This window comes from Periplaneta americana, chromosome 17 (genome assembly GCF_040183065.1).
Source record: "Periplaneta americana isolate PAMFEO1 chromosome 17, P.americana_PAMFEO1_priV1, whole genome shotgun sequence".
Lineage (NCBI taxonomy): Eukaryota > Metazoa > Arthropoda > Insecta > Blattodea > Blattidae > Periplaneta > Periplaneta americana.
Genome location: NC_091133.1, coordinates 10689342 through 10702863, shown reverse-complemented (window position 1 = coordinate 10702863; position 13522 = coordinate 10689342). Strand labels below are relative to the sequence as shown.

At 36.0% G+C, this 13522-nt stretch overlaps 1 protein-coding gene across 6 annotated transcripts in view; it reads right to left on the bottom strand.

Moving 5' to 3' along the window:
- The window catches only part of LOC138693140 (zinc finger protein ZFP2-like), a 59813-nt gene that overhangs the window by 18932 nt on the left and 27359 nt on the right, over positions 1-13522 (bottom strand). For 3 of the 6 annotated variants that reach the window (XM_069816802.1, XM_069816803.1, XM_069816804.1), the window contains exons 2-3: positions 8822-8916; positions 2980-3117 (exon numbers count right to left, since the gene is read on the bottom strand). In XM_069816802.1, coding sequence (XP_069672903.1) covers positions 2980-3117; positions 8822-8911 — 228 coding nt within the window. In that variant the 5' untranslated portion in view covers positions 8912-8916. Of the gene's footprint in view, positions 1-2979; positions 3118-8821; positions 9121-13522 lie in introns of those variants that run through there. The other 3 variants (XM_069816806.1, XM_069816801.1, XM_069816807.1) reach the window with 3 other exon arrangements.

Sequence of the window (13522 nt, the reverse complement as noted above, 5' to 3'; positions counted from 1 at the left end):
ATCTTCCATGGTATTCTTTCTCAGTCATCCATTTCAAATGTCCATACAAAGTCAAACATTTTCCTTCTATTCTCTCTAAAATATTTCTGACTACCTGCATAATTTCCATGATGGTATTATTTCAGATTGTATCTTTTTTTAATATTCTTCCTGACCTCCAAAAATCTATTTCCACCACCATTAATGTCTCAGCTTGTAGTCTGTTCAGAGTTCGTGCTTCTGCCCCATATAATACAGTACTCTGAAGCAGGTCTTTCATATTTTAACAAAATTAATCATTTATCACTGAGCATATTCTACCAAAGACATAAATTTTACAGACAATTATATTGTCAAAGTTGCTGTCTAAAGTGTCCCATATGGACCCTGGAATGACTAAATACAGTTATATCTGTATAAAAATAGTGTTAAATGAATATCTTCCGATTGCTATGCAAGGCCGCCTTAGAAAGGTGCAGTCATCTGTGTGCATTTCATTATATTAGTCTGGAGGGCACTGAAGAAACGCACTGTTATTTTAAAACTTTTACATATAGTTAAATATCATTCTAACAAAATTTTGCATGGGATAAAACTTATTGAAAATCGTATTTAAACAAAATTTGTTATGTAAAATTTTTCACAAAAATCAATAATAAGCGAGATATTTGGATTTATTTAATTCAGGCTCTCTTAAAAACCCTACATTCTAAAATATGTGAGAACTTAATTTATGTACCAATTTTCATAGAAATCAGTTCAGCCATTATCCGTGAGAAAGTAACAAACATCCAGATACACAGACAAACATACAGACAGAAACTTAGAAAATGCATTTTTGGTCTCAGCAATATTAATTATACATGTTAACGCCAATTATTTTTGGAACTGCGAAAATTACCAGAAAAAGTTTTGTTACAGATTTATTATTACTTACTTACTGCCTGGCTTTTAAGGAACCCAGAGGTTCATTGCCACCCTCACATAAGCCCGCCATTGGTCCCTATCCTGAGCAAGATTAATCCATTCTCCATCATCATATCTCACCTCCCTCAAATCCATTTTAATATTATCTTCCCATCTACGTCTCGGCCTCCCTAAAGGTCTTTTTCCCTCCGGCCTCCCAACTAACACTCTATATGCATTTCTGGATTCGCCCATACGTGCTACATGTCCTTCCCATCTCAAACGTCTGGATTTAATGTTCCTAATTATGTCAGGTGAAGAATACAATGCGTGCAGTTCTGTGTTGTGTAACTTTCTCCATTCTCCTGTAACTTCATCCCTCTTAGCCCCAAATATTTTCCTAAGCACCTTATTCTCTGTTCTTCTCTCAAGATGAGAGTCCAAGTTTCACAACCAAACAGAACAACCGGTAATATAACTGTTTTATAAATTCTAACTTTCAGATTTTTCGACAGCAGACTGGATGATAAAAGTTTCTCAACTGAATAATAACAGGCATTTCCCATATTTATTATCAGTATAGATAAATATATCTTTAATTGAGAAAAGAATGTAGAAATCTTAACATTCTACCTTTGATACCAAGTTTCATACATTATAATAAAATGGATCTGTGAGGAGTATTATCAAAAGCGGCTTCAAAGCCTATCATTACAGCTAATGTGGTCTTCTTTTCTGTCAAACCTTTATAAAGTTCTTAATCTATGGATCAACAATTGGCTCTCTTCTGACAAAGGAAAAATTTTACAGTCCGTACAAAAGAAACCAAATGATCCGGAAACGTACAAAAACTTGCCCAGACATATTCAAACATAGACATGTTCCAACATTTTTAACAAGAGCAAGAACAGGTCACATTGTCACACAATTCTACCTACACCGATTTCACCTTTATGATAATCCTACTTGTCTGCGGTGTAACAATCATGAAGAAGATCTGGAACACATTCTTCTAAACTGTTCATCCATAAACCAAAAGAGAAGTAAATTAAAATCATCAGTACCAGTTGCAGAAGACATAGCTCTGCACTATATATTGACTACATCCCAACTCTGGCTACTAGCAACAGGCATCTACAATGAACACAAATACCCCTATGCAAATTAAGCTTTCAGGAATAACTCCCTGTAAAGTTAATTTGAATAATTTCGAGGGAAAAATTGTTCCGGGGCCGGGTATCGAACCCGTGACCTTTGGTTAAACGTACCAACGCTCTACCACTGAGCTACCCGGGAACTCTACCCGACACCGATCCAATTTTTCCCTCTATATCCACAGACCTCAAAGTGGGCTGACAACGGTCAAGCAACCAACATTTGAGTGCACACTAACTCTGTGTGACTTTAAATTGTGGTTTTCTGTTACATACAGTGACGTGTATTATGCAAATTAAGCAGAACAATTTTTCCCTCGAAATTATTCAAATTAACTTTACAGGGAGTTATTCCTGAAAGCTTAATTTGCATAATACACGTCACTGTACGTAACAGAAAACCACAATTTAAAGTCACACAGAGTTAGTGTGCACTCAAATGTTGGTTGCTTCACCGTTGTCAGCCCACTTTGAGGTCTGTGGATATAGAGGGAAAAATTGGATCGGTGTCGGGTAGAGTTCCCGGGTAGCTCAGTGGTAGAGCGCTGGTACGTTTAATCAAAGGTCCCGGGTTCGATATCCGGCCCCGAAACAATTTTTCCCTCGAAATTATTCACAAATACCCCTAATTTCTCATGAAAAAGAAAAACTGACTAGACTACAGTGGACTCTAGTGAACTTACTTTATGTTGTCAGAAAACAGCTGGATACATTAAGAAAATGATTGATAGATTTATTGTTAGATAAACATATATAACTACAGTTTAAATTTTAGAGTATAATTTAAAGGAAGGAGTAAATCATTTTACATAGAAAATATTAATGAGTTTTTCATATGCTACATCCCTGAGTGTTCATGCATATGGTAGTCTGCAATGAAAAGAATACAAGATTGATACTGAAAGAAGAATATCCAGCAAACCTTATGAGATCCACATACCTCAGCTTTACACTCTACTGTAACAAAATTAGCTGGCAGTGCAGTCTCCTCTACTCTGAAATCTGTTGTGACATCATAGCTGTGGTCCACGCATTCTGTCTTTATTCCAGCGATGTGGAGATCCAATGAATTCCGTTCCTGAAGAAGACACACATATAATCGTATGTAAAATGTAACAACTTCTATAGATGTGATTCCAAGTGCTACATGCTGCATACTAGGGGTTGATTGCTAATTAAGGCAAATACGAAATAGAGTATAAAGAAAATAATCGATAGTAAAATAGGAACAAGACATTACCAGTTAGTTACGAAACACAAATTGGAATGTTTACTTCTATAAGTGAGGAATAAATTGTAATTATGTGTCTGGAGTAGTGCTGATAATTGAAGAGTGAAAGAATCATTATAATGTGCTTGTAGATATTTTTTCTGAATCAGAATATCTCAAGATGCATTCATGAAACACTTATGAATTGAAGGAAGGAAAGAGTGGTGTTACTTACACTGATAACCTAATTATTCAAGTTTAATATGAGTTACAGAATAATTCAGTACAAGGTCATCTAAAACGAAGTCTTTAACAACTATTCATTAATTATTATTATCATGTACCAAAGTACATATGATATTTCCGTGCAGAAATTCTGCGTCATCATATGATGAAGGATGAGTGGAACAGAGAAAAATTCTCTCCTGCACCGGGATTTGAAACTGGGTTTTCAGCTCTACATGCTGACGCTCTATCCACTAAGCCACACCAGATTCCCATCCCGATGTCGGATTGAATCCTCTCCATTTAAGTTCCACCTAGATAGTAATAATAATAGTAGTAGTAGTAGTAGTAGTAGTAGTAGTAATAATAATAATATATGATATGCGAGAAATAATCACTTTGTGCTTTGTGCTTACTCCGTCGGATCCCGGCTAGTTAGTCACACATAACGAGTGCACATCTACACATGTATGGACATTGTGCCACTGTCATACATCTATGACGCAGTGCATGAGGGTAGGCCACTAGAGGGAACACAAGAGATGGAACTTAAACTGAGAAGATTCAATCCGACATCGGGATGGGAATCTGGTGTGGCTTAGTAGATAGAGCGTCAGCACGTAGAGCTGAAAACCCGGGTTCAAAGTCCGGTGCCGGAGAGAATTTTTCTCTGTTCCACTCATCCTTCATCATATGATGACGCAGAATTTCTACACGGAAATATCATATGTACTTCGGTACATCATAATAATATATGCGAAAAATAATCACTTTGTGATTTAAGACTGCACTTACTCCGTCGGATCCCGGCCAGTTAGTCACTCATAAAGAGTGCACATCTGCACATGTATGGACATTGTGCCACTGTCATACATCTATGACGCATTGCATGAGGGTAGGTCACTAGAGGGAACCCAAGAGGTGGAACTTAAACTGAGAAGATTCAATCCGACATCAGGATGGGAATCCGGTGTGGCTTAGTGGATACAGCGTCAGCACATAGAGCTGAAAACCCGGGTTCAAATCCCGATGCCGGAGAGAATTTCCTCTGTTCCACTCATCCTTCATCAACTCTCATTAAGACGTGATCAAGACATGGAGATGTGTCAGTGGCAATTATACAAATAGCCAGCAAGACTTCCATTTATGATATGAAAAGAGTGCAATCATGAAGTAAAAACTTATCGGATTCCAATACTGCAATACGATAGTTATTTCTGAGGCAGTTGCTCCCAGTTGAGTAGGGATTGTGGAAATGATCTTCTAATTCCATAGTTGGAATATTACATTGTAGTCCCTCATTGCCAAGTACGTGATGGACAGTCTTACCTCAATGATTATAAAATTTCGTTTTGTTTTTTTGGTAAAATAATTAGACTTGTCTTTTAGTTATATCACGTTTTTATTTCCTTTCGGGACTAGTGGATTGTGAGTATTGTCGCTGAATATAAAAAAATTTATTTCTTTCAAGTTCATAATAATTTTTCAGCTGTCTGTTTAGGTCCAGAGTTACGTCTTTAGCAGTGTCAGCCAGGAATTGAGTGAAACTGGCAACAGCCCTAGTAAAACTAATTGCATTTAATTAATGAGAACCAAAATATAATTCATTTAATATCCTGTACTACAGACATTAAACGGCAGTGAACATGGGTTCTATATCTATAGTTCTTGTTTAGGATCCTTCTATACTCAGTGAAAATATTTCGGTGTTGTTCATTATGATCCTGTATGTCTGCATGTTCGTACAATCAGCGACAAATGTCACTGCTGGTGTAGAGTTGACGAACTGTTATGTCCACAGTGACATCATCAGTATAGGCCTACTCTGCAGGAAATAGCAGTTTCCTTCGAACCCGATCATTTGTCAGTGTTTCATGGTACAGACAGTATCGGATATTGATACACACAGTAATTACTGCTACTTCCCCCGCCTCACTATCTCCTAGTAGGCCTATATATACATGAATGTAAATACGATCACTTAACAGCATTCCTATGCCTACAGCAACATGTATGTTTGTGTGTATTTATAAATATGTAGTCACATATATGGAAATAATAAGCACATTTATCTCACTACGTTATTTCGCCATCACAGGAGTCGAACACTGAAGATAAATATCAGTCTTGGGGTTTTGTGCAATAAAGTGTTCTGTGTTATATAACAATCTTTCATAAAAAAATTTCATGGTAATACTGCCGATTATATTTTAATGTAGAAGGTTAGAAACATGTACATCAATATATCAATGTTAATCTGATAGGTTCTTTTTTAATGTCATACAGATGTAAGAAAAAACAAATTAAATAGAATTTCTTTATCACCTGTTATACCTAAGTTGTCATCATTATTTTTATTCACAAATGATATCGCGAACAGTTGTTACTTCATTCTTGCAATTCTGACCATTAAGCTTAAGTAGTTTAAGTCCACTTCTTTATTTTTTATTACTTCTCTTCAATTATTATTATCCCTTCCAAGAAAGTCGAATGCTTGTCACATAGAGTTCAGCTATCATACTGTTTAATGAATTAAATACTATTATAGTCACAATCATGCCATGGTATGAAAGAAAGGCATGATTGTGACTATAATAGTATTTAATTCATTAATATGTCACATCAACGGACGTATATACGTCACCCAAACATCGTAAGATGAAGATTACATTTGTAAAGTTTCTTTCCAGCCATAAGCAGTGCTGACTAAGATCAGACGCTATGGACAGTACTCTGTAACAGAGTCGCCAGTATGAAAGGATAATTCCGAGCCTTTGGCGTGAGACGAACTCGACAGCTCAGTGGTAGAGCGCCTGACCGGAAAACAGGAAGTCGCAGGTTCGATTCCCGCTCGAGGTTGTGAAATTTTTCTTTCATACCATGGCATGATTGTGACTATAATAGTATTTAATTCATTAATATGTCACATCAACGGACGTATATACGTCACCCAAACATCGTAAGATGAAGATTATCATACTGTTTATTCCTCGCCAACACACTAACATGGAATTGCTCAACTCTTCTTGAACAATAGAAGCAGAATAATACATATACTAACAAGCAGAATAACTAACATTATTGCTACTGTTTCAGTTGGAAATAATTAGCTGCATTTGTATTAACATCGATTTCCTTTGCATATAGATCACACACCTGACCAGCAAAATGGAAAAGAATAACGGATTTGGAACATCTGATAATCTTAATTACTACAAATTGCAATTAAATTATCTCGTATAGAGACATTATTTAAAAACATGTTGCATTTCAGTAATAGTTGTGACACTATCACAAGGGTTCACATATGTTTGTTGCGATAGTGCTGCTCTGAAGCTCGTATAGCATGTATTTCAGAGATATACGAGTGGCTACTAAGTTTCAATGTGATTCAATTGCTTAATTTTACATAGGCCTACTGTTATTCATTAAAAAATAAGACGATTTATGAAATACATTTTGATTGAAGTTTATCTTAAAACTCAGTTTCACCCAGATAAGACTGAATTATTTTTTGATAAAAAAAAATCGATTTTTTTGTATGAATTATTTAATTTTAATTGATATAACATAACAAAGCTGTTTTTAAATTTTATATGTTGATAGTATCTGAAATTTTCAGTGTCCTCTATATAGAACGTCAGTCATATCCCCATGCAAAAACATTATATGACATAAGTCGTTTTACCACTAATATATATATATAAATTGTTTAGCTTAACAATACATCAGATTAACACAAAATTATAATATCACTCACACACAATAAGATTATAGTATTTTTCGAGAATGTTTATGGTGTGTGATACGTGATAAAACATTTTACATGAACACCAACATCACACTTCATACATATTATTGTTGTCTTTGTGTGACACTGTGTGATAGAGTTTGTTTTTCTTGAGATACCACAGAATGATTACTTCCATCAAACCTTGAATCTTTTTGCTCAGTCTTAGATGAGATGGTCTACCGCAGTGGTCGTCAGCATTCGCTGAAATGGGTAAAGGGTAAGTGCAGCAGGATTAGGTAGAGAGCATACCCACCAGCAGCCATAAATGCACCTGCGGGTAAGAGACGATAGCCCGAGAGTGCAGTGAGTTGACGACCGCTGGTCTACCGCTTGACTGTACATGTCGCACAGTGGATTTGAGAACAAATAAGACAAGACGTTTGCGAAATACAAGATGATCGAGTTTTTCGTTGGAGTTTATCCTGTATAGCTGCCATACATTTTCTTCTGCTACGTCAATGCAGACTAAAGTACTATTTCTTGCTTCTAATAGATGTTTTGCAAAGATTGATGTTTTGGTTCACCCATATTTTTGTTGTGCTAATATATGATATTGGGCTATTTCACTGATATTTTATTCTTTTAATTTGTAGAATATCTTGAAACTGTGTTCACGGAAATTGAAAACTGTAGCATTTCCCTGCTGTATGTCAACTTCTTCCCAATTGAAATTTATTATTCTTTCTCTTCATCTGCATATCGATTGCTGAATCACTAATATTTCTACTGCCATTCTCACCATCACCTTTACTATGTTCATCACCATTATGACATTCGCCATCATAATCATCCATTCCCTCTCCTTGTGTGTTGAGGGTTACTTCCGTCTCAGCTCGCAACTGACTACCAGGTATATTGCCAATTGTAGGGTTATTTTCATCACCAGAATCCTCATCAGTTACGTTACTACACCCATTTTTGATGATAAAATGGTGATGGAAATCTTATTGCACTTAGGTATAGTAGCTTGGTCGTCCTGAATCATTTGTAAGGCTTCATTTAGTGAAAACCCCCTATAATAACATGAGTGCCATCAATCTCACGAAATGTCCCCTCTTATGACTGACGTACTGCATGTAGTACGCCTAACTTTACCATGATATGGCATAACACTAAATAAAAAATTGAATCTAATTATGAATTATTATATACGAAGTACATCACACGAGTAACTTATGCCCTATCAATATCAAAAGTATTATATCTATAGCATGTGATATATACCAACTTCGAGAACGACATGTTCTGCTCCATAGCCATGACTCACACAAATATGTTAAAAAAATAAAACGTCCGGTGTCCCATATATAAGACGTCAGTCTTATCTGAGTTAAACCTGCGTCCATTATTAGTTTTTGAAATAGGCTACTATAAAAGAAGCATGTATCATATGACACGAAGGCAAACATGACAAACAATTCTAGATTTAAAATTTCTTAGAGTAGCCTATACTGAAAGTTTGCTAATTATAAACGGAAATATTTTCATAATGTCATATTCTGCAACGTTAAACATGTTTCACATAGAAATTACAACCAGTGACTCTCAATTTACCTCTGACAAGGGCTTCTCAGCTATATCAGTCTCATCACTCCATTGCACAGCCAAAGGGTCACTCTCGGGTTCCTTTTTGATTACATCCATTGCAACTGTAACAGACATTTAAGTGTTCACATATCTGCAGAATGTGACCTCCTGAAAGAGGTTTATGCTTACTGGTTACAATACGAGGTACGTCACGGCCGACTTGATGTTGCCTTTGCTTTTCTGTATACGGCCTTGACAATAGTAATCTCTTACTGAAATAGGTTAATTTCTCAATTCCACCAAGAGGCGCTGTCTGCCAAGCTTTGGTGTCCACAGAAGAAATACTCAATATGAATTAAAATAAATGATTAAAGAGTAATAATAACACGTATAAAATAATAAATAAGAAAATAATAAGTATTATTATGTTTAGTTCTGTTAATTATGGTAAAAGCGTGAGTTTAAAAGCAGGGAAGGAAACATCGTAACCTGTTTAGTTTAAGCAATATGATGAGAGAGGCATAATTTTGTAGTCCATTCACTGGGTAGCACCCCTAGGCTAAACTGCGATGTTTCAAAGTATTCACTTCGGTAATTATTTACAATAACTTGTACTAAGTTTTATAATTTCACTCACTGCACTGGTACATTCCACTTGATATTGCAGAATTAAGAATTATAGTTTCAAGATTTTGAGACTCAGTGGATTATAAGCCGCATTCTTCGAAGGAACAAGCTTTTCAGTTAAAGTTGCTGCAATGTTACCTAGAAGTGGCCTAACTAATTTCACAGTAATGATATTAGCAAGTCGTTTTTGGCCGTCTTCATCACAAATTGGCATTACAAGAGAGGCCATCTACACAGTAACGGCTCAATTTCTGTACACAAATTTTCTAATATATTCCTGTTTGGTATTCTCTTTCGATGATTTAAGCAGCTGATCTGGAATCAATTTTGCATGAATACTGCCTTCATCGGCCTCTTTCCTCACATTTTCCAGTTCTTTATGTACGGTAACGGATCTCTTTCAATTAGTTGTAGTTTTTCGGTTGTTTTCGTTATCTCATCTTGCTTCTCTTGTAACACCTGATTGAGTTGTGTCAGTTTCACTGCAATCTGTGAATTATTTCTTTTTAGCTCCACAAAGTTGACAACGTCTGTTTGGGTTGATTTATGGTCATTTTCAACTGGCAAGAAGGAAATGTCATTAACTGATGCTGAGCCACTCGGAACATCTTGTTCAAATAGTGAAAATCCAATATTACTAAAAGATTTCCGTTTCTTGGGTGGAAGGAGATCAGTTTTAGTAACTGTTCGTCATGGTCTTCTGATATCTGTCACGTTATACCTAGGAAGATGAGGGAATTTTGTTGACACAGCATTTGGTTTTAATAGTATAAATTTCCCATTAGTATAATAATTTTCTTCCTTGCAATGTAAACAACAAACGACTGAAGATGGGGAGTTGCTTCAGGAACAAAGTCTTGGCGTGAAATCGCTTTAAGCCATTTTCGCATCCTTCCCTTACTTACTTATGACTTTTAAGGAACAGGGAGATTCATTGCCGCCCTCACATATGCCCGCCATTGGTCCCTATCCTGTGCAAGATTAATCCAGTCTCTATCATCCTATCTCACCTCCGTCATCCATTTTAATACAGTATTACCCTCCCATTTACGTCTCGGCCTCCCCAAAGGTCTTATTCCCTCTGGCCTCCCAACTAACACTCTATATGCACTTATGCGTGCAGTTCTGCGTTATGTAACTTCCTCCATTCTCCTCTAATTCCATCGCTCTTAGCCCCAAATATTTTTTCTAAGAACCTTATTCTCAAACACCTTAATCTCTGTTCCTCTCTCAAAATGAGAGTCCAAGTTTCACAACTATACAGAACAACCGGTAATATAATTGTTTTTACAGATTCTAACTTTTCGATTTTTTGACAAAAGTTTCTCAACCGAATAATAAGAGGCATTTCCATATTTATTCTGCATTTAATTTTCTCCCGAGTGTAATTTAAATTTGTTACTGTTGCTCCAAAATATTTTAATTTTTGTCCACACCTGTGGAGTAATGGTTAGCGCGTCTAGCCACGAAACCAGGTGGCCCGGGTTCGATTCCCGGTCAGGGCAAGTTACCTGGTTGAGGTTTTTTCCGGCTTTTCCCTCAAACCAATGAGCAAATGTTGGGTAATTTTCGGTGTTGGACTCCGGACTCACTTCACCGGCATTATCACCTTCATCTCATTCAGACGCTAAATAGCTAAATGTTCATAAAGCGTCGCAAAATAACCTACTAAAATAAAATAAAATATTTGAATTTTTCCACCTCTTCGAAGGATTCAACTCCAAATTTTTATATTTCCATTCCGTACAATATTATGGTCACGAATCATAATCATCTTTCCCTGTCACTCGGAAATTCGTGGAATGTTATTGCTCCTGTACTCTTTTTTTTCTATTCGAAGTACACAATGGTACACAACAATACGTCTGTTTTAATCATATCACAATAAATTCACATACCAGTAGAAAGAAGCGCAATACAACTAAGTATAATCGTACAAGAAACCATACACACATTCCTCAGTGAACTTTGGCAGTCAGTGCCGTCTGGCGGGAATTTTATATATTCTCGATTATAGCTTTAACACAGGGATCAAAATTAATTGTCAAGGCCGGTCAAAGACGTTGTAGTTATATATCTAGACACACAATTGTCGCTGGTGTCGTGTACAAATTTGAAACCTTTCGCTCAGGTTCGCGCGACGCCATGTTTTGGGAGCACGAATGATTGTTTCTATAAAGCATTCGGAGTTTATAAAATACCATTGAGTATATGAGGGGCCCGAGATCAAAATGGGCTATGTGACCTTTTTTCGGAAATTGAGTTATTGACGTCATTGGCAAGTATGGGTTGAAGGCTTTCAGCAGTGAAAAGTTCAATTTCAAAGTGGTTTATTTTAGACGAGTAAATGCATGGAGAAAATCAGTACATAGATCAAAATGGGCTATGTTATTATTAATGAATTAATCAAAATGGGATATGTGATTCGTTATTTTCATCAGAACAAAATGGGCCATATTTCATAGTGTTGCGTTATATTTCCAGAGCACATGAAACATAATGGTCTATGTGTGCCAAAGCTTGTTTTTTTTAGTTTTGCCGCCAGATTTTTCAGAAAACTAACATGGTTGAGATCTTAGTTACACAGTAAATATACGTCTTCATTTATGTTCTAATTTATAAGGTAAGGACTGTACTGCTATATAAAATTTTGTTGTAATTTAACGTAATAGGCATCATTTTATGAATTATTGCTACTAAAATACTACGTCTTTTATCTTTATGGAATCTTTAGTAAAATATTATTTTATATTTTTTGGTTAGGTGTTGGACACAACAGCTTTACATTTATTGCGACAATGGAAGGCTTCTCGACTATTGGACATCTACAGCCTGTTGAAGGGGGGAGGAAGAGGAAAGCAAATCCACAACAATGGAAAAGACTGAAGGAAAAGAATGTTAGGTACGAATAAATTACGTGAAATTGCGCATTATTTAAAAACTTAGTCTTATTATATCGTGTTTATGAAATGTATAGTCTACACATGCATTGAAATTTATGTAATAATAATAATAATAATAATAATAATAATAATAATAATAATAATAATAATGTAATATACTATAAAGTTAAAGAACGTGAAATATAAAAGTAATAATTTCTGTAAAGGGAAAAATTTGTATTTTCTAGATATTCTCGTATGAGGAGGCCAGTCACACTTCCTGCTTGCAAGCATGCACAGAGAAAACTAGAATGTTTCAGGATCACTCCTTCTGATGCTTCATACTTCAGCAATCTGTTCTTGAGTAGACCTGATAACAAATCTCAAGATGAGTTCATTTTGAAACATGTTAGTACACAGCCCATCATGAAAGGAAACAAAGGAAAAAAGAATTATTCTGCTTCGTTTTTCATAAGGACAGAAAGCAAGAAGAATATTCAAGTTTGTAAAAAACTATTCCTGGCAATTATTCCAAATATCAGCAATGGACGACTTGGTCGGCTTCTGAAGATTTACCATGAAACAGGTAAATGCAGAAAAGAGAATCGTGGTGGAGACAGAAAAGAAGGTAAATTCAGACTATGCCGTGAGTCTGTGACAAAGTTTATACAGATGCTGCCTGGCAGGGAAGCCCATTATAGTCGCCAAGGTTCCAAAAAAGTGTATGTAGGAAAGGAGCTAAAATCGATCCGAAACTGCTGGAGATTGTATAATGAAAAATATGCCCCAACAGAAGGCTTACCAAGAGTAAAATACGGATTCTTCGAATCTATATTTACTAGAAAATTCAACCTCGCTTTCGGTGTGCCACAAAAAGATGTTTGTTCAACATGTCTGCAAAACAAAGAGATAATCAGATCTGGAAATCAAGACAGAAGATTGCAGGCTATGACTACTCAACGTATTCACCTGTTAAGAGCGAAAAGCTTTTATGAAATCATGAATGAGATGTCTCCAGGCCTTCTCACTTTGATCTTTGACTGTCAGCAGAATTTGGTGCTTCCACGTCTTCCTGATCAAGCAACATATTATGCTAGGCAGTATTACATGTACAATGAAACAGTAGTTGAGCAGAGACAAGACAAAACGTTGACACCAGATAATGTATTTTCTTACACATGGATGGAACATGAGTCTCCTAAAGGAAGTTCTGAAGTTG